This window comes from Apodemus sylvaticus, chromosome 8 (assembly GCF_947179515.1).
Source record: "Apodemus sylvaticus chromosome 8, mApoSyl1.1, whole genome shotgun sequence".
Classification (NCBI taxonomy): domain Eukaryota; kingdom Metazoa; phylum Chordata; class Mammalia; order Rodentia; family Muridae; genus Apodemus; species Apodemus sylvaticus.
In genome coordinates, this window is record NC_067479.1 from 90405756 (window position 1) to 90431908 (window position 26153).

Consider the following 26153-nt stretch of genomic DNA (forward strand, 5'->3'; position numbering starts at 1 on the left):
AGTAAGACTGGGCACCTCCTTTCCTATTCAGGCTAGAGGAGGCAGCCCAGTAAGGGGAAAGGGTCCCAAAGGCAGGCAACAGGGTTAGAGACAGCTCCTGCTCCTGCTGTTATGAGTTCCATATGAAGACCAAGCTATTCAACTGTAACATATGTGCGGAGGGCCAAGGTCACTCCCACGCAGGCTCTCTGGGTGGTGTTTCCATCCCTGTGCGCCCAGGTTAGTTGATTCTGTAGGTTTTGCTGTGGTGTATTTGACACCTCTGCCTCTGATATTCCTTTGGATTCTCCAAGCTCTGCCTAACGTTTGGCTGTGCATCTGTGTGTCTTTTTCCATCAGCTGCTGGGGGAAGCCTCTCTGATGATGGTTAAGCTAGGCTCCTGTCTGGAAGTATAGCAGAATAACATTCGTGTCAGTATCGGGGATGGGCTCCCTTTCATGGCCTGAATCTCAAGCTGGACCACTCCCTCAATATCTGCTCTATATTTACCCCAGTATATCCTGTAGGCAGGACAAATTATAGGTTGAAGGTTTTGTGGCTGGGTTGGTGTCTCAATCCCTCCATTCAAAGTCTTACCTGGTTACAGGTGATGGCCAGTTCAGATTCTATATCCCCCATTGCTAGGAGTCTTAGCTAGGGTCACACTGGGAGCTTCCATTTCTCTAGGTTTCTAGCTTACCCCAGAGATGCCCCCAGCCCTGATTCCAGTTGTCTCTCCTAGTACTCTCTCCCTCCATTCTCCTTGCACCTGATCCTTTCTATTTCCACCCCAAGACCCCATACTCATCCAGCACACCCCCATCCACCCACAATGTCTATTCTATTTCCCCTTCTCAGTGAGATGCAAGCATCACCCCTTGGGCCTTCCTTGTTACTTAGCTTCTCTGGGTCTGTGGATTGTAGCATGGTTATCTTTTACTTTATGGCTAATACCCACTTATTAATAAGTACTTACCATGTTTGTCTTTCTGGGTCTGGGTTATCTCTCTCCAGATGATTTTTTTTTTTGCCTAGTTCTACTCATGTGTCTGGAGTTTCATGTTGCCATGTTTCTAACAGCTGAGTAATAATACTCCATTGAGTAAATGTAGCACATTTTCCTTATCCATTCTTTGGTTGAGGGACATCTAGATTATTTGCAGTTTCTGGCTGATACGAATAAAGCTGCTATGAATATAGTTGAACAAGTGTCCTTGTGGTGCAGAGGAGCATCCTTTGGGTATATGCTTAGGAGTGGAGCTGGGTCTTGAGATCAGGTCCCAGTTTTCTGAGAAACTGTCACATTGATTTCCAAAGTGGCTGTGTAAATTAGAACTCACACCAACAATGGAGGAGCATTCCCCACAAGGTAGCACTCACACCAACAATGAAGGAGTGCTCCCCACAAGTTAGCACTCACACCAACAATGAAGGAGTGCTCCCCACAAGATTTCACTCACACCAACAATGGAGGAGCACTCCCCACAAGTTTGCACTCATACCAACAATGGAGGAGCACTCCCCACAAGTTTGCACTCACACCAACAATGGAGGAGCACTCCTCACAAGTTTGCACTCACACCAACAATGGAGGAGCACTCCCCACAAGTTAGCACTCACACCAACACCAACAATGGAGGAGTGCTATCCTTACTCCACAACCTTGCCAGCATGAGCTGTCACTTGAGTTTTTTATCTCAGCCATTCTGATGGGTGTAAAATGGAATCTCAGAGTTGTTTTTTTTTGTTGTTGTTTTTTTGTTTGTTTTTTTTTTGTCCTGATGGTTAAGGATGTTGAACATCTCTTTAAGTGTTTCTCAGCCATTAAAGATTCCTCTGTCAAAATTTACTGTTTAGATTTGTACCCCATTTTTTAAATTTGGTTATTTGGTTTGTTAATGTCTTTGTATTTTTTAAATTATCCCTAAATGTTTGAGTTTTTTTTGTTTGTTTGTTTTGTTTTTTGTTTTGTTTTGTTTTTTGGATTTGGTTTTTTTGAGACAGGGTTTCTCTGTATAGCCCTGGCTGTCCTGGAACTCACTCTGTAGACCAGGCTGGCCTCGAACTCAGAAATCAGCCTGCCTCTGCCTCCCAGAGTGCTGGGATTACAAGAGTGTGCCACCACCGCCCGGCCTTTATTTTGTGTTTTAAAAATAATGTAACTTAAAAAAATCATTTCATTTATTTAGTGTGTGTGAGAGGTGGGGGGTACGTACATGTGCCATGGCATTCAGGTGGATCCCAAAGGACATTTTAGGGTAACTAGGTCTCTCCTTCCATCATGTGAGTGCTAGGGGTTGAACTCAGATTATCAGGCTTGGTGACACAAATCTTTACCCGATAAATAAGTCATCTCAACTTTTTCAAGTTACAAATGACTTTCTTCCACTTTATGATTATATGATGCATGCTATTATGTTTTAAAATCTAAATCTTTGTTATATAGGTGGCTGTTATGCAGAAGATTCGCAGTGAATATTTGACAAACCCCGAATTTGATCCCCCTAAGGTCGCTAAAGCTTCTTCTGCTGCTGAGGGTCTGTGTAAATGGATCATGGCAATGGAAGTGTATGACAGAGTTGCAAAGGTATTTTCAGGATTTACATATCCACTTCTTACTAAAATATTCTCAGAAGTTAAAAAGTACCCCTTAAATTTTTTTTATTGAAAAGGGAAGTAAAAACATTTTATGATAAAATTAAAGATTTACATGGAAAATATTTCAGATAAACACATTAAAATTGACAATTTTCATGGAAAATTAAAGAGTAAAGTGGTAGACATGTAAAACATTGCTAAATTAATTGAAATATGTGATAGAAAAATTTTATGATAGAATTGAAGATTTACATGTACGGGATGAGAGATACTGATCAAGTTTCATTCTTCTACATGTGCTATCCAATTTGTCCAGAATCATTTGCTGAAATTCTGTCTTTTCTTCAATGTGTATTGTTGGTCTCTTGTCAAAAACCAGGTGACGAATGTCCAAGCTTGGTGTGTCACTGCAGGACAAATTTTCAGAAAGTTCCTTTGCTCTTTGACAGAGTACTGGTTGAAAGGAGTGTAACCAAAACTACAACCAAGGGTAGCATCACACTTCCAGAATAATCTCAGGAAAACCATTTCAGGCAACAGTACTAGGAGATCAGGCATGAAAGGAGAGGGTGAGGAAATTCAGTCAGTTAGTCTGAAAGTTGGAGACAATGCTCTCCCAGAATGAGGAGGTATCAAAGTAACTCTAAATGACAATTTAGAGATGGTGACATTCTTGGGAAGTATGCAGACTGAAACCACTGTTGATTTTTTTTTTCTTGAGACAGGGTTTCTCTGTATAGCCCTGGCTGTCCTGGAACTCACTCTGTAGAGCAGGCTGACCTCAAACTCAGAAATCCACCTGCCTCTGCCTCCCAAGTGCTGGGATTAAAGGTGTGTGCCACCACCGCCCAGCAAAACCACTGTTGAAATGGCATCCCATGGAAGATCTATTCTGCTGACATCCTCAAGTATTTCATCCCATAAACAATTCCCATGCCTGCCTTTTATAATAAACTGGTGACACCTAAGATAATAGCACCCATTGTCTCTGAAAGTTAGTTTTGATGTACCATTATAAACATTTGCAAATGAAATAATATAGGGCCAAAGAGATGGCTCAGAGGTTAAAAGCACCGACTGTTCTTCCAGAGGTCCTGAGTTCAATTCCCTGCAACCACATGGTGACTCCCAACCATCTGTAATGCAATCTGATGCCCTCTTTTGGTGTTCTGAAGACAGTGACAGTGTACTCACATACATAAAATGAATAAATATATCTTTAAAAATATATATATAAATAAAAAGCAAAAAAACAAAGTGGCTCTAGAGTGGGCATGTCATGTATTCTAGTCCATCGACCAATGAGTCTGTTTTCAGGGCAGCACCATGGTGCTTTTACTACTCCAGCTCTGTAACTTGAGTTCTGGAGTGGTGGCTCCTCTACAGGGTTTTTGTTGCTCAGGACCATTTGGGCTATTGGGGATTGTCTGTATTTCCTTATGAAATATAAGATGACCTTTCAATTTATATGAAGAATTGCATTAGACTTTTGATGGGGATTGCAGTAAATCTGTAGATGGCTTTGCTTAGGATAGCCATTTCACAATATTTATCCTACCGATCCATGAGCGTCTGTACTCCCTGTCCAGTCAGGACTATAGAGTAAGAACTTTTCTCAAAAGAACACATGAAATAAAACGGAAGGCAGAGACAGAACCACGGACTTTACCCCCTCCTTTTCAGTTGAACACAATTTCTCATTATTTTAAAACACTTTGCTACTTCTTGTGGCATTTTTACTCTACATTAAACTATATTATTCCAGAATAATTTATTCTGTGTACCATAATTTACAATTCCAAATGATGTGTCTGTTTTATGAAGTATATAGGTGTTTTGCATTATATAAGATTTAAGTGCTTGTTATGTGTAATTTCTTGTTAAACCCCATGTCTGACTCATAACATCCAACTTTTACGCAGAACACACAACGTCTGCTTATTGTCCTCTAACAGGTTGTGGCTCCAAAGAAAGCTCGCTTAGCAGAGGCCCAGAGGTCCTTAGCAGAGACAATGGAGCTTTTGAACCAGAAAAGAGCGGAACTGGCCCAAGTAGAGCATCATTTGGAAAACTTACAGAAGACTTTTCAAGAGAAGACAGAGGAAAAGGCGGCTCTAGAGGATCAGGTGGAACTGTGTGCTAAGAAGCTGGAACGAGCCTCCAAGTTAATCGGAGGACTAGGTGGAGAGAAGTCAAGGTAGACTGCTTCTCCAGGGCTAGGACAGCAGGACTGAGCGCATGACTGTCCTCGCCTGTTTGTCACACTTACAGCTGATTTTACAGGGGCTGACTGAGCATATGTGGCATTCTGTAAAGCACTGACTAGGACTCTCCAAAGGAGCAAGATCAGTGCTGAGGATAGAGTTTATAACTTGTTTTCAAAACAGAAACAAAGCTGGGTGGTGGTGGCACACACCTGTAATCCCAGCACTTGGGAGGCAGAGGCAGGCAGATTTCTGAGTTCAAGGCCAGCCTGGTCTACAGAGTGAGTTCCAGGACAGCCAGGGCTACACAGAGAAACCCTGTCTCAAAAAAACCAAATCCAAAAAAGCAAAACAAACAAACAAAACAGAAACAAACAAATAAAAGGAGAGAGGGGAGGAGAAAAAGAAATTGCAGCGTTTACAGTCTTTTAATCTAAGTGCTATTGGGATTCTTTCCCAATTTTCTGTGTATTTTTAAACTGGATTGCAAATTCGGCTGTTTCATTATTGATCATGTTTATTCCTTGAATAGCATAATGTAGTAATTTAGACCAGGTGAGATGATTTTGGAATTACTTCTATTGTCGGTTTTGTTGAATGGAAAAACGATCAACCTTATCTGCAGAACCTCAACTTTATAATTTAATGTCTTGCTTCAAAATAGCATTTCTGGAATGAATGAAAAATGTTTCCTATTATCTAGAAATAAATACTGAAACACTAAATAAATACTAAATAAACACTAAATAGATACTAAACACTGGGACAAAAATCACCCTAAAGAAGATCCTGAAGCAAAAAACGCTGGGGTTGTGGTTGTGGAAAGGCAGAGTGCTGCTGGACATAGCTCCTGCTCTAAGACTGAACTGTAGAAAGTCATATAACACAGTGTAACAGAGCTAGAAGAGATCTGAACTCCTCACTTTACACATAGGCCTAACATGTCATAGCTTTCTCCTTATAGGATTTAAACAAGAAGGCCCCTGCACCCACCATGTGGGTGAGCCCCAGTCCTTTAGAAGAGCAGCAGTTAGTGCTCTTAACGATTAAGCCGTCCCTCCAGCTGGCCCTTCCCATACAATCGTGCACTGTTTCGCCTTTGGTTTGTTGCACAGATGGTCTCAAGCTGCAAATGACCTTCAAGCAACATATGAAAACCTAACTGGTGACGTCTTGGTGTCAGCAGGAGTCATAGCTTACCTTGGTGCTTTCACTTCTGGATTTCGACAAGAATGTACGGAAGAATGGAGCAAGCTGTGCAAGGTATGCAGTTTACAGCAAATTTACATAGTAAATTTTGATTTATAACATTTGAAGTATGTGTTGAAAAATGACAATGAGAACATCAAAAGAAAAACCACTAAAAAAATGGAAAGTCTTTTTGTTTCTCTCTCTCTCTCCCTCCCTCCCTCCTTCATACCCTCCTTTCTTTCCTCCCTCCACTTCTTCTTCTTTGACAGGTAAAAATACTCCCAAAGTCTAACCTTCAATGCAGGTTTTTTTCTGATCTTTAGTTAGGACAATTGAGTATGTATTTTAACTTAAAGATTATTCCAGTTGTCTTAGTCAGGGTCTCTATTCCTGCACAAACATCATGACCAAGAAGCAAGTTGGGGAGGAAAGGGTTTATTCATCTTACACTTCTGCATTGCTGTTCATCACAAAAGTAAGTCAGGACTGGAACTCAAGCAGGGTTGGAAGCAGGAGCTGATGCAGAGGCCATGGAGAAATGATTCTTACGGGCTTGCTCTCTTATAGAACCCAAGGGCACCAGCCCAAAGGTGGTACCACCCACAAGGGGCCCTCCCCACTTGATCACTAATTGAGAAAATGCCACACAGCTGGATCTCATGGAGGCACTTCCCCAACTGAAGCTCCTTTCTCTGTGATAACTCCAGCCTGTGTCAAGTTGACACACAAAACTAGCCAGTACATCAATTAATAAGATGAAAGAGAATATCGAACTTTCCTTTCTTACAGGAGAAGAGATTCCCGTGCTCAGAGGAGTTCTCATTGAGTAAAACCTTGGGGGATCCAGTCAAAATCAGAGCTTGGAATATTGCTGGGCTGCCAACAGACACGTTCTCCATAGACAATGGCGTGATTGTCAACAATTCCAGACGGTGGTAAGGGTGTACGGAGTTTCCTCCTGTTTCACTTGGAAGTCTCCAAGCATATATAAAAGCTGAAAGGCTTTGACAAGAAGTTCCAGTGTAATGGTCTCTCTGCAGTTAGCATTGTGTCCTATTTGCTGCTTAAATGTGAACTCGGGTACTCCACTGCCAACCCATCTTTCTAAATGTGATTAGGGTGAGCTGCAGACATGTGTTTCCCCCTTAGCACTTCAACATGCACTTGTTGATAAAGATCATAGTTTCTGTATTTTTGTTTGAGGTAAAAATTGCATATAATAAAACAGAAAAACTCAAATTTACCACTCGGCGAGTTCAGAAAAAGTGTACAGATGTACACTCAAGCTTGACTCCATCAAGATGCAGAGCAAGGCTCCCTCCTGGAGAGTTCCTTTACATTCCATTCCTGCCCTTATCCCACCCCAGGAAACTGCCACTCCAAATACTTCTCAACATAGACTAGTTATGCCTGTTATAGATCAACATAGACTAGTTATGCCTGTTATAGATCAACATAGACTAGTTATGCCTGTTATAGATCAACATAGACTAGTTATGCCTGTTATAGATCAACATAGACTAGTTATGCCTGTTATAGAACATTACATCTATTTCTCCACACATACATATGAGACATCTTCCTCTCAACATAACTGTTTTGAGATTCATCCATGTTACTCCACGTATGAATACTTTGTTTTAGGGAGGGATATGTTTCAGGGAGAGTTGTATTCTATTGTGTAAACACCTCAGTGTTTATGATTCCACCCTTTATTCATGTATGTTACCAAATTAAAGATTTTTAAATCATCCTTGCCTCAGTTTCCCTATCTATATAAACATGGCAGTAAGGATGTCTGCATCAGGCTGATGTAAGGATGTGTACACTTAGTATCTGGTGAAGATGAGAACTCACGGATGTGATCTTGATGTGCGTTAGAAGTAATCCCATGGGAAGACTTAAATCCAGCCACAGTGGTTCACTAACATCTGAGGAGACTTTCTCAAAGAAGACTAATTTTCCAAACACTGGAAATTATTCCTCATATTTCAGTTGATGTAACGCTGTTCTCCAGTCTCCACCTTCCAGCAAGGCCCAGCCTGAGTAAACATTGTTCTGTTCTCTCCTGATGAGTTATATATTCTTTAAAAGTAGATTTATTAATTTTATGTGCATGAGTTCTTATCTGCATGTTTCTGTGTGCTACATGCCTGCCTGGTTTCCCACAGGGCAGAAAAGGGTGTTAGATCCCCTTAAACTAGAGTCTCAGACACCTGTAAGCCACCACAAGGGTGCTAGGACCTCTGCAAGAGCAGTAAATGTTCTTAAGCACTAAGCCATCACCCCAGCCACCAATTATATTATTTTAAACAAAAGCCTTTACTTTATTATCCTAGAAAGCATCCCTAAGTAGATTTTTAACTGTGTAACAGACTTAACTTGGGCACTCACTCACAAACTAGAAAAATCATTTATAAACTGATGCGCTTTTATCTTAAACTGTTAGCAGATTATCTTTCACATTATACTAGCTGATGCTGTGCCTTAAGATTGCTAGGATGACAGTGTTATATTGAAAACAGCACAGCCCACCGAGTCACAAATTCCTAGTTCTTCTCACACTGGGATTGTTTTAGAACCTTGGGGTTTTTACCAATGTGAGCTGAGTTTCTTCATTTGTAAGAATGAAATTCTTTTGTATTTTTTAAATTAAATTATTCCTTTGACAATCTCATGTGTGTATATGTGTTCTGGTCACATTCATCCTTTTACCCTCTTGCGCTGTCCTCCCACTATCGCTAGCCCCGCCCCTTTCCTGCCTACTTCCTCCCACTATCACTAGCCCTGCCCCTTTCCTGTCTACTTTCTCCCACCACCGCTAGCCCCGCCCCTTTCCTGCTTACTTCCTCCCACTATCGCTAGCCCCGCCCCTTTCCTGCCTACTTCCTCCCACTATCGCTAGCCCCGCCCCTTTCCTGCCTACTTCCTCCCACTATCACTAGCTCCGCCCCTTTCCTGCCTACTTCCTCCTACCACCACCAGTCTCTCCTCCTTCTTCCTCCCTCCGAGTTCCCACTGTACTTTCACATACTTTTGTTTTTGTTCTGTGACCGCTGGGTTTATCCAGGAACTCTTCTTTTACTTTTTGTTTTAATTTAAAGTTTTAACTTTTTGAGAATTGCGTGCGTGAACACTGTATTTATAATACAATTTCTATCATCACTTTCCTCCCCGCCCCCGAAACTCTTCCTGTGCTCAGCTCCCTGGCAAATTCAATAACCTTTTTTTTTTAGCTATTACTGTCACATAAGTACACATATAATCATAGGGCTTTTAAAAGAAAAATCGTTAACGTAAATTACTTTGCACTTGTGACAACATTCACTTAAATTGCATAGATTTTTAAGAAACTGTGGTGTTTATGTGACCTTCTTGGAATTTCCCTCTTCTTTTCCAGGCCTTTAATGATTGACCCCCAGGGTCAAGCCAATAAGTGGATCAAAAACTCTGAGAAAGATAATCAGCTCAGTGTTATTAAGTTATCAGACACAGACTATATGAGAACCCTAGAAAACTGCATTCAGTTTGGAACTCCGCTTCTGCTGGAAAATGTTGGTGAAGAACTGGATCCCTCTTTGGAGCCTTTGTTACTTAGACAAACTTTTAAACAAGGTAGAACTGAAAGATGATTGGATTATTTTGAAGCATGAAAGAAAAATAATGCATAAATTTAATTACAGTGGTAATAACTTAGAACTCCCCTGCCATTGTTTTGTATGGAAAGAAATCTGAAACTGCTTTCAGAACTGAAGCTTGATCCAGAATCCAAAGATAAGGTCTGCTCCCTATCTTCTTTGCCTTATCTACTACTCCCTGAATTTTAGCTCTGCTGAGAGCGTGAGACAGTTGAAGCCAGTCTGAAATCCCCTTGTCTTATGATCATGGACCTCAGGAAGTTCATTAATTATGAATGATAACAAGAATGTGGGCCAGAGTTCAATCTAGGTAAACATTATCCAAATGTGTCTTTCTGCTGATGGACATTTATCTTTGTCAAGCTCTGATACTTTGGTGAGATTTAATCACATAAAATGTTTAGAATCTCAGTTAAAAAATGACAGAAGAAAATTCAAGAAGTATCTTTGTTGTTGTTGTTGTTGGTGGTGGTGGTGGTTTGATTTGGTTTGTTTTGGTTTGTTTTGGTTTAGTTTTTCCAGACGAGTTCTCTGTATAGTCTTGGCTATCTTGGAGCTCACTCTGTAGATTAGACTGGCTTGGAACTCAAAGATCGTCCTTCTTCTGCATCCCAAGTGCTGGGATTAAAGGTGTGTGCCACCACTGCCAGACTCAAAAATTATCTTAATTTATAAAGTTCTGTGACCACCTGGCACAGTGTCCAATGTTGCAACAGAATGAGCCCAACTGTATACTTGCGTATTTGTCTCTGCAGCTGTGACTTGTCACAGCCGTTTTCTATTTCAGATTACTTAGGACTCTGCATATAACTCAGATAAGGCCTTAGAAGTGCTTAGGAAGAGAGGCTAAGGAACTTTGGCTCATTATGGTTTTTTGTTTTTGTTTTTTTCCTGGATAGGTGGTATCGATTGCATCCGACTTGGTGAAGTCATTATTGAATATTCTTTTGATTTTAAATTTTATATCACCACAAAACTGAGAAATCCACACTACATGCCTGAACTGGCTACAAAAGTATCTTTGCTCAATTTCATGATAACTCCAGAAGGGCTTGAAGATCAATTACTAGGCATTGTTGTTGCAAAGGAGAGGTATGTATTTTTTAGATGCTCCAGGCAGTTTAGAGAGTATCTGTAGGCCATTGATATTTTTGTTTTGGGACTATTTTGAAATGACTAAAAATAAGTCAAACAATTATATAGTCATTAAAAATGTCCATCCAGTTATAACTTTTAAGGCAAGTCTTGTCATGTCGGTCTTTTATTATGAGTAATGAGATTCATAATACATGCCACCACTTCCATCGGACTGAGGTAGGAGCTTTGTCCACAGTAATATAGGCCATGGGTAAAATCAGAAGTGTGTTCAAAGTCTTCTATGCAGAGTATTAATGTTAGAAACTGCTCAGGATAGGATAAAACTACATATGTGGTATGAATAATAATGTATTGAAAAATGATATAGATGAATTTGTGTTCAAAATGAAAAAAAGAAAGAGGATTAAGATGAAATATACCGGGATGTCAGCAGTTACTTTACACAATATATAAGAGCATAGGTCATTTTTATGGCTTTATTGTTTGTTTTGTATTTTTCCATTACTAACATACACAGTTTTTCAAATGAAAAAAAAATATAACAAACCCCAGAAAGTTACAAAAAAGAACTGCTTCTGGAAGAAAATAATTAATTTGAGTTGAATCTTAATACAACTTTATTAAGTGGTCTGTTAAATGCAATTATATTTAAAGAATATAAAAGTAACTTTGTTACCTCCAAAATTTAAAAATAAACAAGACCTATGTTATAACACTCTATGGCAGATGGTATTATTTTGAAGTTTTAGCCCATTTTTGCTCATTAATGCTTAATATCAATTTTGCCTTTCACTTAAAAAGCCAGTCAAACCAGTTCTCCTTCCTATGGTGGTTATTTTAGAAGAGTTATTGATGACAAGCCCCATGAGTTAATAAGAAATCTTTATTTTCCTATATATAACCAGCAATACCATGAGAACACTGTAATACTATCTTAGGGTTGCTGTCATTTTAAGTATGCAAATGAATTTTCTTTGCTTAAGCTTCTCAAATCAATATTTGTATGAGCCCTTTCATTTTCTATTGCTGTGATCAATTATGCTGACAAAAAGGAAGTTGTGGGAGGAAGGGTTTATTTTAGCCCACCATTCCTGTTTATAGGCCTTAGCAGGGAAGTCACAGCAGCAGGAGGGTGAGAGAATGGATAATGTGGCATCTGCTATGAGAAGAAGAGAGCAGTAGATACATGCATGCCAGCTCTCAGCTCCCTCTCTCCTTGTCATAGCTCAGGGTCCAGCCCATAGAGCGGTGGCCAACTTGCTCTAGATAATCCCTCACTGAGCTCCCTTCCCAGGCAAGTTTAGATTATATCACATTAACCACTGAAACTAACCATCACCAGGATGCAATTATTTCCCCTTACTGTAGTAAAATTGATTCATTTTTTGCATCTATATAATAATAATTCAAATCTTCACAAAATGTTATACATAATATTTAGGTAGAAGTTAGATTAAATGCCACAAATTTACAGTAAATGTTTCTATTGGTTTTTTTTTAGGCCAGAATTAGAGGAGGAACGAAATGCCCTCATTCTTCAGTCTGCAGCTAACAAGAAGCAGCTCAAAGACATAGAGACAAGGATATTAGAAACATTATCATGTTCAGAAGGGAACATTTTGGAAGATGAAAGTGCAATAAAAGTCTTAGACTCTGCCAAAATGATGTCTAATGAGATCACGAAGAAACAGCAGGTGAAAATAAAGACCCCTAGAAATGTTAGGATCCTAGCATCTGAGTTTGTTTCTGGTCCCCGAGGAAATGCTCTAGTAGGCTTTCAAGAAAAGAAAAACTGATAAAATACACAAGCTTAGAAACCAATGTTAAACTCAGAAGAGAATATCTTACTGTTGAATTTCTCTACATTTAGTTCAGTCTATACATTATCTATACACAGAAGAAGCAAATCAATTTACTGGCTAAGTATGCAGCACTGTCAGGATTGTTTACATTTTAGTTGACTCTTCAGCTAGAAACTGATCTTTGAAAGTTGTCTTCCCCCAGTTAGCGGTTGGAGTTTGAGTGTGTGGCGGTAAGTCCTGAGCACTGAGCCATGAGTGGTTCTTGGAACCAATAGGAGATGCTCTGTGTGCTTATTGGAGAAAGGGAGGAGGAGGAAGAGAAGGAGAGAGGGGGAAGAGGAGAGGGGGAGGGGAGAGAAATGAGTGCCAGATGGTCTGCAGCCAATAATATATTCCAAATTCATCAAACAGGAATGTGCTAATTTTTATAGCACATCTCTTCCCTGGCCCCCTCGGAAAGTTGTTCATGAGATGAACCATTAAGTAACAGGTCAGGTGCATGTGTGGAAGTCAGGGGCCAACTTCTGGGAACTGGCTCCCTCCAGTTAGGATAAATCCTATAAATAGGATAGATCCTATTAAAGCCAAATCTCTCTTGTTTTCTGCTGCTGCACCCTGTCACAAATGTTAAGCTGACTCTCCTGTCCCTGCCTCCCATTTTGCCATAGAAGTTCTGGGATTACAGATGGGAGGCACCACATCTAGCTTTGTGCATGTGTTCTGGAGAGGGAATTCAGGTTGCAGGAAGTGCTTTTACCACTGAATTATCTGACCACCTTAATTCAAGACCTGGCCCTTTGAAACATTTGTTATTCTTTTTTTTCTTTCCTTTAAAAATATTTGTAAATGATTTTAACTTTTTTAAGTTTTGTTTTAATCTTTGTATGTGTATGAGTGTTTTGTCTGCATAGATATCTGTCCACTACCTGCATGCCTTGTGCCTTCTGAGGCAAGAAGAGAGTAAGAGAGCCTCTGAAACTGGAGTTAGGTGGATTTGAACTGCTATCTGGGTACTGGAAACTAAACTAGGTTTTCTGCAAGAGCAGCTAGTGCTCTTAACCACTGAGCCATCCTTCCAGCCCCTATTACTTTAGCCTTACACCTAACAGAAACCCCCAAAACAGAGGTTACATCAGACACTCAGCATCTTTTCACTGTGCCCCCTTCCAATTCAGCTCCACTCTGAGACAAGTGTTTAAGAGATTTCGTTTTGTAATAATGTGTTGATAAAGATTCTTTCTGTCAGGTGTTTGCTCCCTTATTTTTACACTTTTGAAGAAGCAAAGAAGACAACGTCTTAGAGAAACCTTCTATAGCAGCCCATATCTGAGAGTGTGGCTGAGATACTGTCTTCCCAATTCCCGTTCATCAAAGCAGAGGAATCTGGTGAACTTCCCATTGTCCCCACACCAAACTGATCATCAGAGAGGAGACACATCTCGTGTACTTTCTGTTACTGTGGCGAAACACTGCCTCAAACCAACAGGGAAGGAGAGGGTTTCTTTGGTTCATAGGTTGCAGACCATCATCAAGGTCAACCAAGGCAGGAACTCAAGACAAGAACCTGGGGTGAGGACTGAAACCAAGAGCTTGGTGCCTTACCCTGCATAGCTTGCTCAGCTTGGCTTCTTATACAACACAGGAGCACCTGCCCAAGTGTGGCCCTGTGAAAAGAAAGAGGCGGGTGCAGGAAGGAAGGAAATGTGGGTCAAGGTTTAAATAGGAGTAGTGGGTTTACATAAAAGACTAGTACTTCTCAATTGCTGCTAACTTTGTTTCCTTCTTATACTCAAGACTGAGGTTCAGAACTGCCAGGTCATTTGTGATGATATTTTATCCATTTTAGGGAAAGTTCACAAAGAACAGACCTCCATTCAGACTAGCTAAAATAAAAAAATTCTTAGATTTTTTTAAATTTTATTGTTTAATGAAGATGACAAGAGAGGGGTATAAGGTCTGTCTCTTCCTTTCCTGCCTCTCAGCTTCCTCGTCCTTCCTCTGTAATTCTCCCTTTTTCCTTTTTTCTGGCTTTTAGCTAGGAGCCCCTCTCCTACAGAATGTACCTGAATTAAGTTCTTACTTGTCATTGAGTTAAGGCCTTTTCAAATATATGTAAATATGTGTAAAATTCATTATAAGGAAAACACATGATGGAGAGAATCCCTGTTCATTCATCTTGGTTCTTATCTTCTTCCAGGTTGCAGAAAAAACAGAGCTCAAAATAGCAGAGTCACGAGAAGGCTACAGACCCATCGCCAAGCATTCGTCGGTGCTGTTCTTCAGCATTGCAGACCTGGCCAACATTGACCCCATGTACCAATACTCTCTCATCTGGTTTGTGAACCTTTACATCAACTCTATTCACGACAGGTGAGCGGGTTTCTCGCTTCCTCCATTCCCCCAGGTTGGATTCTTCACCATCCTTTCAATTAAAAAAAAAAAAATCAATTGTTGTTCTACTTATTGCTGTAGCGTTTTCCTTGTAGATCACTGAGTGGAAGAAGGGAAAAGAGTAAAAGACATCTAAAGTCTTCCCTTTAAAAAGTTGTTTCACGCACCTAAGATTTATGCATAAAGGGATGGTCTCACCATGTAGTCTAGACTGACCTAGTACTTGCTATTAGCCCAGGCTAGCCTCGGACTTGGAGGCAATCTTTCTGTCCCTGTTCCCTGAATGCGGAGATTACAAATGTGCCACCATACCTGGCCCTTCTTTCTGTCTTTTAAATATTCCAATGATGTTCAAGACTTCTTTGTGCTGAAAATTCTAACATCTCTTTCTCCAGCTCTGAGGGGTCTAAAAGGCTGTACCACATATTTATTTGCTAGAGATTTTCACCATTTAACAGATTAATTTATGTATTAGTTCCTTTCCTTGTTGCTAGAACAAAACAAAACACCTGGGAAAGCCAACTTAAGAAAGGAAGGGTTTACGTTGTCTCGCTCTGAAGGTCCATCCAGTGGGGAAGGCGTGGTGGGAGGGTGGGGCGCATAGTCACATTGTGTCTATAAAGGAGGGAGCCAGAGATGGACACCGGTGCTCGGTTCCCCTCCTCCTCCAGCTGATGCCACCATTTCAGTCAACCCAGTCTATAAAATCCCTCACAGACATTCCTAGAGCTTATCTTAAACCATGATTCTAAATCAATCAAGTTGACAAGCAACTGTCACAATGAGTGTACACACATTTTGACTTTAGAATACTCAGTTACCCTTTCTGCAATTGCTCTAGTTGTCTTCTTTATTAAAACAGAAACAGTAATTATACTTGTCTCCTCTGGTAGTTCTGAGAATTAAGTGGGATATTTTCAAAGTGCTGAGAACAATGCCTTGTATTTAGTAACTTCTGTACTTATTAAGTAAAATTAAAATGTGACTCAAACCCACATGTGTACCATAAGAAATTTCTTTCTATGCTCCTGGTAGAATAATTAAAATCAGCCGGGCAGTGGTGGCACACACCTTTAATCCCAGCACCTGGGAGGCAGAGGCAGGCAGATTTCTGAGTTCGAGGCCAGCCTGGTCTACAGAGTGAGTTCCAGGATAGCCAGGGCTACACAAAGAAACCCTGTCTCAAAAAACAAACAAACAAACAAACAAAAAAGAATAATTAAAATCCCTAAGGGCCCCGACTTAGAATGTGATTTTACACTGTGCTCGTGATGGAGGAAGACGGTCAGGCTGAATAATTTTAAGATGTCATTTGCAAGTTTCAGTGATGATTTGGAGGGATTAGAACTGTTAGAAATCACTCAGATGTGACAAGTTTTACATTTGTATGTGAGTGATTTCGAATGTTTCTAGTGATGAAAACTTTAATGAAGTTAGAACATTTTATAGGTTGATCTAGGTCACTTACTTTCCCTATTTTTGTTTGACAACATATTTTTCTTTTTTGACTTTTCAGCAACAGATCCAAAATCTTGGAAAAGCGCCTGCGCTATTTAAATGACCACTTTACATACAACTTATATTGTAACATTTGCCGATCTCTGTTTGAGAAAGACAAGCTGCTGTTCTCTTTTCTGTTATGTGCCAATCTTCTTCTGTAAGTGACTTGTGTTTCCTTAATGTTTACATCCCACTCGATGCCCCCCTCCGTGTAACCCCTTCCACAATCCTTCCCCCACGCCCCTTTCCCTTCTCCTCTGAGCAGGTGCTGCCCCACCCCACCCCCCAGCTATCTCCCCAACCCTGGCACTTCAAAGCTAGGTGCTTCTCTCCCACTGAGGCCAGACAAGGCAGCCCAGCTAGAAGAACATATCCCACAGACAGGCAACAGCTTTTGGGACAGCCCTCGCTCCAGTTGCTACATATAAGTGGGGGGGCCTAGGTCCAGCATGTTCTTTGGTTGGTGGTTCAGACTTTGAGAGCCTCAAGGGTCCAGGCTAGCTGACTCTGGTGATCTTCCTGTGGCGTTCCTATCTCCTTCAGGGACTTATTTACTGAATTAAAAAAAAAAATCTTGCCTTGGAAATATAATCTACAAAATGGCTTCTTAGAGATTGGTATAATGCCTTGCTTGGCTTAGTTCACTATTTCCTGCTTAACAATAGTTGCCACAATCGTATTGATGTTCTAGTATTTATTTTTAATTTTTAAGGTTTATATATTATATAAAAGTTTACAAAATACAACCTAAAGCTCAATCTATTTTTACAAAGGTGATGTTGGAAATAGAGCGTTCCAGTCATCCCTGAATCTGTTCTGTGCTTCACCCCCTTCTCTCCAAAGGTGACTGTGTTCTCATCCCCAGTGTTGCAGCTTGTTTTACTTTTATATAAAAAGTATACAAATGTAGGTCTTTTGTCTGGTTTTTTTCCTCACCATACAAACTTTTTAGTGTGTGTGTGAGTGTGTAGGAGTCTCTCCTTCTATCATCTGGGACCTAGAGATCACTCTCATGGCATCAGGCTTGGCAGCAAGTCTCTTTACCCACTGCGCCATCATGTTGGCCCGTCAACATAACTTTAATAAGCTTCATCTGGGAACCTGTTATTTGTTTGCATTGGTTGCATTGTCGCGTTCCATGTCTAGAATACATTAAAGTGTCTCTTTTCCACTTTTGGTGGACATTTGAGTTGTTCTCAGTTTGGCACTGTTATAAATAACAGCACCACAAACACTGTTTTGTGAAGGCCTTGGTGCCGTCATGCGCACACTTCTTTTTTGAAGATAGCTAGAAAGAAACTCACAATTTATTTGCCAGATGCTCCCGCTTATATCCCATCCACAGTGCAGCCTCCTATTGTAGGTCTACACCAAAATTTTGTGTTACCCAAAAGTACTCTCTTACGTAAGGGTCCTCCTACATAGATGGCCTTGAACCCACAACCTTCCTGCCTCAGTCCCCCAAGTGCTAAATTATAGGTATGTGTCATCTATTGTCATTTTCAAAATACATTTTAGTATATGATGAGCATTATTCCTTTGTTGTTTAAGCTTACATCTCTGTGATGATGTCAAGCCATAGACATGCACACACACACTACACCACAACACAACACAACACCCACACACCACAACACACACAAACACATAGGGCTTGGGTTTTTTTTTTTATATTTATTTATATCACGTTCCTTTGTTTCTATTGGGATTTTGTTGTTTTCTAACTGACTTCGAGTTCTTCATATAGTCTAGATCCAAACCCAACAACAATGTGTGCTTGTCATTAAGTATCAAGAATGCCTTTTCATTCTCTTAATTAACACAAATTCTTAATTTTAATGTTAGTTGGTTTATAGTTTTTGGTTAGTGAAAATACTTGCCATCAGTCAACTAGTATAAAGATATTCATAATTATGTTTAAACTTCATTATTTTCCTTTTACATTTAGGTCTAAGCCAGAGGCAAAAGATCTATGTGCATGATCTAATGTAGATGTCACATTTTACCTTTAACCCATATAGTTGTCTACTCATTAAAGTCAGGCGTTATTCTAGTAGGTCTGCCTTTAGCTGTTGCTCCTTTTCCCTAACAACTTTTAACATCCTTTCTTTGTCCTATACATTCAGTGTTTTGATTATTGTGTGTCATGGGGAATTTCTATTCTGGTCTATTTGGTGTTCTGTATGCTTCTTGTAACCTCCTCGTTTAGATTGGGAAGTTTTCCTTTTATGTTTTGATAGTGTATTTTCTCTGCCTTTAACCTGCTATTCTCCTTCCTCTTATTCACATTATACCTATTATTCACAGGTTTGGTTTTTTCACAGTGTCCCATATTTCCTGGATGTTTTGTGTCTCAATTTCTTTAGATTTAACATTTTTTTTGGCTGAGCTATGTATTTCCTCTACCATGTCTTCAATGCCTGAGATCCTCTCCTCCATGTCTTGTGCTCTGGTGAGCCTTTCCTCTTTGTTTTGACATTCTTAAATTCCCATTTCCAGTTTTATTTCACTTTGAGTTTTCATCATTGATTCTCTTTCTTTGTTAAATCCAGCCTTTATATCGTGAAATGTTTTCGTTAGTTCGTTAGTTCAGTTGCTTGTGTTTTCCCAGACTTCATTAGGGAATTTATTCATATTGTCTTTAAGGTCCTTGAACATGTGCATAAGTATTATTTTGAAGTCTTTGTTTTGCTATTTAGCTGTAGTTAATTTCTCAGGGCCTATTCTAACAGGATCATAAGCTTCTGGAAAATGCAGATTTTTGTGTTTGTCTTTTTGCTTTGGGTCTAGGCATCTGGAGTTATAATGTTTGAAGTGTTTATTGGTGTTGGAATGTAGTCTTTGTTGGGCATTGGTTCTACTCTGTGGTTGCTATTGCCCTCTCTGGATCCTATGCAAGTATTGTGGCTATAGATCCCTGGCAGAAAGTACTTTTGTGGGCCAATGGTGACAGAAAAAAATAGAAATGGACTATGAGGGAAAACTTAGAGGAGTCCCTGAGGAGTGGGCGTAGAATGGAAGGAGGGCTCTGCAGGCAGGCTGCTAGGGGAGTAAGAGGAAAGCCAGAAGGCTAGTGAAAACAACCTACCTGAGGCCCAGCCCAGGGTGGGCCCAGAGGGCCCTTGGCAGAAAGTGTTTCTGAGGATCCAGGCTGACACAGGAATGAAGATGGTGTCCCACTTTAACATCAACAGTTTACAACAGCTATTGTTTGGAAACACAGGGCCAAGAAAGAGATTGAATACCAGGAACTGATGTTTCTTTTAACTGGAGGAGTAAGTCTCAAGAGCGCTGAAAAAAATCCTGATCCAGACTGGCTACAGGATAAAAGCTGGGAGGAGATTTGTCGAGCAAGTGAGCTTCCAGTCTTCCATGGACTCAGGTAACTGTGTGCACTTGGTGACTTAACTGTCCTGGTCTGGTTGGCTGCTGTTGACTGAGTAGCCCAGGAGGATTTTATCCGGCTGGTAAAAGAAACCGGGGTGAGGCACTGGGAGATGAGCTGGTGAATCCGCTCAGCTTCAGGGCTGTCCAGATACCTCTCAGATTCAGTCACGCCTCACAGTTTCCAGGCAACAGTGTGCATTTGGGAGAAAAGAAGATAAGAGACCAAGGCAGGAAAAAAAAAAGTCCACCCTACTTTTCCTGACATTTCTAGCCTCTGGCCAGAACAGAACCAAAGCCGTTTCCAGCTTCCAACCAAGCACAGGAACCAAGGTCCCTGTCCTACACTACCTGACCAATCCCCTGTCTCCTGTTGTCAGTGTGGGTCCAGGTGTATCTTCTTGAACATTGCTGCAGTCCTGTAAAATGGTCCAAAGAAATCTTTACAAGGGTTTTGGGAAGAAGAATGTGTACTTCTGTTTCGGCGTGCAGCCTGGCCCTTGTGTACTTCTGTTTCGGCGTGCAGCCTGGCCCTTGTGTGTAGTTGCCTTCATCTGGGAGGCAGGAGTTCATCCTCCGAGGTTTTGTTCTTCCTCGCACAGGTGACTGCAGGTTTAGAACTACAGCTCACCTCTGTGCTTTCAGTCTTGAAGGGTTGACTAGACAGACACTCTGAGTTATTTACTTGAAGACCTGCAGAAGTAATTAGATGGCCCAGTAAAAGAGACAGGACCTGAAGACAAATGTTTATTGTGACTAAGTTAGGTTAGGACCAAGCAGGGAGTCAATACATTCTTAAAATCAGTTTCCAGGGGTCTTTTTCATAAATGTTTCACAGATTATAGCTCCTGCATTATAAGAAATCAAAGTAAGTTTTATTTAACCCCATATCCTTGAAGCTAACATTTAAGTCACCATAATAGAAACACAGCCTGTTATACCTTACATCCTGGAAGGTAATATCACAGGTGGGTGTTCTGTCCGCCCACAGGCCCTTACTCCCAACACAGAAGCTTTCCAACAGCCTCTGACAGCAGAAGGCTCGAGCCTCGTGGGCACCAGAGGGGACCTTGGGCAGCTGTTAACTCAGTGGCAACAACAGCTAGAAGCAAGCAAGCAAGCAAACAAAAACCTTCGGCTGAGTGACCCCCCCCTCCCCTCCCCTAGTGAAGGAAGTGGGAAACTGCAGGCAGTCTGAGAGAAGCACCCTGGCAACCAGAACTGCCAGTGATTTTTTACCAAGGGAAGTGTCAGCATTTGCTGATCTCAGAGTGTGTCCCCAGCCCCCCAGGTTCAACTTCTCTTCCCTGATTGGTCCTATTTTCTTCACTTCATTTGCATGCCTGCAGTCACCTAGTAGGCCCTCTGTGGCTTTGGGCTTCAGAGCACAAGCCAAGGTAGGACTGAACAGAGCAGGCCTCCTATGCTTCTGGCCTTTGTACAGGGACAAACAGATCCCTTGAGCCAGCCCCCAGGAATTCATCTTTTACCTCAGGCAAAGAGGACCTGTTCCTGTATCAGCCTCCAAGACACCATGCTTCAGACTCGACGGCAATTCATTCCCAGAGCACTTTCCAGCCTCCAAATGGCCTTTGCTTCCGAGACCTGCTGTTCTGGGCTGGCCCACACCTGCACCTTGTCGCATCTGCTCTCCAGAGCTGTGACACCTTTCAGACCTGCAATGGTCTCACTGCTGCTGGGAGTTCAAACCCAGTTCAGCTAAATCCTGAATGGCAATCTGTTTTCAGTTGCTTTACCCAGGTTTAAGGATTTTAATCACTAGTTAGCAGTAAAGTACCTCGCCATCTGCAAAAGTGAGTACAATAGCGCGAGGGCATCCAAGCGACCCAGTAACACCCAGAACACAGAATGTATTTCAAGCTGATGAAGCCGAGGTGTTGACATCTGTGAAATGAGCACAGAGAGCTTTAGGTAACTGTAGTATCCTCCGAGTCTCCTCTTTGAGGCGAGCTGGTCACGGGCGATGTCTGCCAGTGTGAGGTTAAACTGGCCACTTGACAGAACAGAGAGGCTTGGGATTGACTCTGGGCCTTTCTAACTCAGAGCATATGGGCTAGTCATTGATGACAATGAAAAACAAAACGGCTCTAGTTATTTTACTTTTCTGCTCATCTCTCTCCGTTTCTTCATACATGATGATACTCTTCTTTTGTGGAGCTACTGCAATGCTTATATTAGAGAGCGGGGTGGGGAGAAGTGGTATTTAATTTCAGGACTGAAATAATACCATGAAGTCCAACTGTGTCGTCTGATCCAAGGGTTCCAGCTTTGGCTTCCCCGTCCTCTCCCTCCCCTCCAGAAGCTCGAATCTGTCTGTCCCTCCACAACAACCCCTGTAGTCTAGGGAGTTAACACGGTCCCCTTGCTGCCTTATTCCTTCCCTTGCTCAATCATCTCTTAAAACATTTCTCGGTGAAAGCACAATCGTTTTTTTTTTTTACTAGGGAGCATTTCCGTGATTACATATATGCGTGGGAGGAAATCTACGACAGCAAAGAGCCGCACAATATGAAATTTCCAGAACCAATGGATAAGACACTGAATGAACTGCAGAAAATAATAATTCTTCGCTGCCTAAGGCCTGATAAGGTAAATATCAAATTTGAAATCCAGATAAAATGCAGTTTATGATGCACCAGTCCTAAACACGGCAGCTTCATGCTGCATAATGACATTGTAGTCTGTGACGGGCCTCTTAACTGCAGAAATGGTAAAACTGGAATCTCAGTCTTGCCCTGTGGCTGTAATGAAAATCTGGAGAAAGAAATAAGCAAAGGGAAGTGGGTTTTGTTGTTGTTGTTTTTACAGTTTTAGCCAGAGTTGAAAGAATAAGGGGGAAAAACTCACGTCTCTGGGTCTTGCTGATAGAAAATGTGATTTCAGCACTAGGGAGTCAGGAGAATCACTATGCATTCCAGGCTAGCCTGGGCTATAGAGTGAGACCTTGTTTCAAAAATCCTAAATAAAAAATAAATAAATATTTTAATATTTAAATGCAGGAAGGATATAGAATTAGTATTCTGTACAATGTCTATTAAGTTACATGTTAAAATGTTTAAAAGTTGTATAAGCTTATAAAGCTAAGAAGCTATAGTAAAACTAAGAGGAATTTCTTCTTGAAGAACAAAAAACTTTGTTGAGCTGACCCGATAAGATTTTTCTGGACACACCTATTTGTGCTTCACTGGTTGGCTTTCTGGTGGTCACTGGAGTTAGTCCTGCATCTGGTGGAGTTACTGCTTTGTCCTCTGTGTTTTGAAGGCTGAACTCACACATCATAGAACTCACCCCACTAGAACACTCAATACTTGTTTACTTGTTAGCATCTCCCCAGTGAAACAAGGGAACTCTTGACATTGGGAGCCTATATCTTGTTCTGTTGTTTATCTTCAAGTCTTAAAGTACTGCTTGGCAGATATCATATGGTCAGTCAATTTCTACAAAATGGGTTGAACCAAATTGAATTAAAACATGTGTCATGTAGGGATTTCCCAAAACACAGAACCCATCAGGTAGAGGGAACTGGCAGAGTGTAAGGAAGGGGTTCATGAGATGGTCAGTTGACCAGGAATCCTGGGAGAAGTGAGACCCAAGGCACACTGATGCTGCTGCTCAGATCCACAGGCGGTCTGAGAAGACATCAGTCCCCAGGCCTTTTTATCCTATAGACTATTCCACTGATCTGTAACATGAGACCTACCCATGTTACCTTATAGAGGGAGCCAGCTTTATTTCATCTGTGGATTTAAATATTAATCTTGCTAAAAATCTCAGCAACAAAGAGTAGACCACTCTCTGACCAAATACTTGGGGATTATGGCCTTAAAAGAAATATTTTGCTTATTTATGTAGCAGTATGAAAAGCAAAATAATAGATCTAAGTATGGTTATAATTTATATTTTTCTTATAATAAACATTAGTATAAAATAACCCACTTTAACAAAGACACCAAAAATACAACTGCTTAGAAATTAACTTCTCTCTCTACAGCTCAAACACAAATGGTAAGGCACCTTAATATATTTGCTTATATGTTAGCTTCCATCTTTTTTTCTTCCTTCCTTCCTTCCTTCCTTCCTTCCTTCCTTCCTTCCTTCCTTCCAGACTTATTTATTTTATGCATGTAAGCATGTTACCAGCATATATGTTGTGTACATATCTGGTGCCCATGGAGGTCATGAGAGGGCACTGGATCCCTTGGAACTGGAGTTACAGGTAGTTGTAAACCACCCTGAGGGTGCTGAGAACCACACCCAGGACCTCTGCAGGGAGAGTGAGCCTCTTAGCTGCTGAGCCATCTTCTTATTTGAGACTGTTTTGCTCTGGAACCCCAGCAGGTGTCAGCCGCAGTCCCTGCCTCAGGGGCTACCTCTGCTAGGCTTGCTTTGTTTCTAAGATCACCTAGAAATTCAGGCTCTTTTGCTCATCTAGAAAAGCCCCTTAGTCAGCAAGACTGGAGCTTCCTTATGAACACTAACTACATCTGTGGAAAAGAAGGTATTGAAGCAAACGTCCCTATAAAAAACCTATGATCTGGCAATAATATCTATAATTTTTACCTATGGGATAATGAGATGACTCAGTAATGTAAAGGTATTTACTGCCAAACCCAATGCTCTTGAGTTTGATTTCTAGGACTACAAGTTATCCTCTGACCTACACAACACATATACAAAAATAAATAAAAACATGTAATAAAATAAATTAAACAAGAATAATAATTTATACTTATGTCTTTCTACCTAAAACAGTCATGTGACATTAGCTGGAAGAAATGCTGGGAAATTCATGGATTGCTATTACCTAAAGGACACAAAAATGGCTGAAAGTTTTCAGTTTTTGTCATATTAAATGATAAGATCTTATTTTTTAAGAATTTTTTAAAAAATATTTTATGTATGTGTGTGAGAGAGAATATGCTCTCATATACATGCATAAATGTGTGTGTGTGTGTGTGTGTGTGTGTGTGCCTATAGAGACCAGAAGAGGGTGTGGACTCCCCAGGAGTTAGAGTTGCAGATGGTTGTGAACGGACAGATGTGAATGCTGGAAACAGAACTCAGGTCCTCTGGAGAGAAGCTAGCACTCTTGACTGCGGGCTTCTCTCCAGTCCTGAGACGTGCCTTCCTGTGTTTAAGATTTACTAGTGTTTCTTTCTCTGTAAACAGATACTCTCCCTTGTCCACTTTCCTTTGGAATGTCTTTCTTAACCTATCAGTCTACAGATTATCTTTTTTTTTTTTTTTTTTTTTTTTTTTTTTTTTTGGTTTTTTGGATTTGGTTTTTTCAAGACAGGGTTTCTCTGTGTAGCCCTGGCTGTCCTGGAGCTCACTTTGTAGACCAGGCTGGCCTTGAACTCAGAAATCCACCTGCCTCTGCCTCCCAGAGTGCTGGGATTATCTTTTTTAACATTAGGGAAATTACTCATCTTATAATACACTATATGCCTTTGGGCAATTATGCTTGAATTTTAACATTTTGTGTTTTTCAATAAATCTGTGCTATGCAGTAAAACATGCTCAAAAGACCGTGTCTTCTCTATTCCCAGATAACCCCAGCTATAACAAATTATGTAACTGACAAACTAGGGAAAAAATTTGTAGAGCCTCCACCATTTGACTTGACAAAGAGTTACTTGGATTCAAATTGCACCATCCCTTTAGTTTTTGTGCTGTCTCCTGGAGCAGATCCTATGGCCAGTAAGTATATCTACTGTAACACACACAGAGACATGCACACACGGACATGCACACACGGACGTGCACAAGCGGGCACAATCGAGCACACATACACACACACATGCACAGAGTTTATTTTCTGAGTATGTTTTGCATGTGTGTATATAAATGCACCATGTGTATGCAGCATATATTATAAGATTTTAACCTAAGTAAAACATTTTGTTCAATATACATTTGTTATATGATGAAATTCATCAACGAATCTGGTGTTTAGGCAAAGGTAGCCAGCATTTTTCAGGATAAAACATATATGCACAGGAACTATAAGCTAGACTAGAGTAAGAAGTGGTGTCATCTATTCTTGCCCTTTGTAGGCCTGCTGAAATTTGCAAATGATAAATCTATGTCCGGAAATAAATTTCAAGCTATTTCACTGGGACAAGGGCAAGGACCAGTTGCATCAAAAATGATTACAGCGGCAATAGAAGAAGGAACTTGGGTTTGTCTACAAAACTGTCATCTTGCCGTCTCCTGGATGCCCACATTAGAAAAAATATGTGAAGATTTTTCGCCTGAAATCTGCAATCCAACCTTTAGGCTTTGGCTCACAAGCTATCCATCTCCAAAAGTATGTTTAATTCCTGTGATAGAGTCTGGTACCTTT

At 40.7% G+C, this 26153-nt stretch overlaps 1 protein-coding gene and 1 pseudogene across 1 annotated transcript in view; both read left to right on the forward strand.

Moving 5' to 3' along the window:
• Nucleotides 1-26153, forward strand: part of Dnah12 (dynein axonemal heavy chain 12) — a 192550-nt gene that overhangs the window by 147641 nt on the left and 18756 nt on the right. The window contains exons 52-64 of the mRNA XM_052189938.1: nucleotides 2427-2567; nucleotides 4534-4775; nucleotides 5898-6045; nucleotides 6763-6908; nucleotides 9374-9588; nucleotides 10511-10703; nucleotides 12211-12403; nucleotides 14709-14881; nucleotides 16419-16559; nucleotides 19626-19784; nucleotides 22252-22396; nucleotides 25357-25507; nucleotides 25864-26117. Of these exons, the coding sequence (XP_052045898.1) occupies nucleotides 2427-2567; nucleotides 4534-4775; nucleotides 5898-6045; nucleotides 6763-6908; nucleotides 9374-9588; nucleotides 10511-10703; nucleotides 12211-12403; nucleotides 14709-14881; nucleotides 16419-16559; nucleotides 19626-19784; nucleotides 22252-22396; nucleotides 25357-25507; nucleotides 25864-26117 (2301 nt within the window). The remainder of the gene's footprint in view (nucleotides 1-2426; nucleotides 2568-4533; nucleotides 4776-5897; nucleotides 6046-6762; nucleotides 6909-9373; nucleotides 9589-10510; nucleotides 10704-12210; nucleotides 12404-14708; nucleotides 14882-16418; nucleotides 16560-19625; nucleotides 19785-22251; nucleotides 22397-25356; nucleotides 25508-25863; nucleotides 26118-26153) is intronic.
• On the forward strand, nucleotides 2840-3271 carry LOC127691105 (10 kDa heat shock protein, mitochondrial-like; annotated as a pseudogene).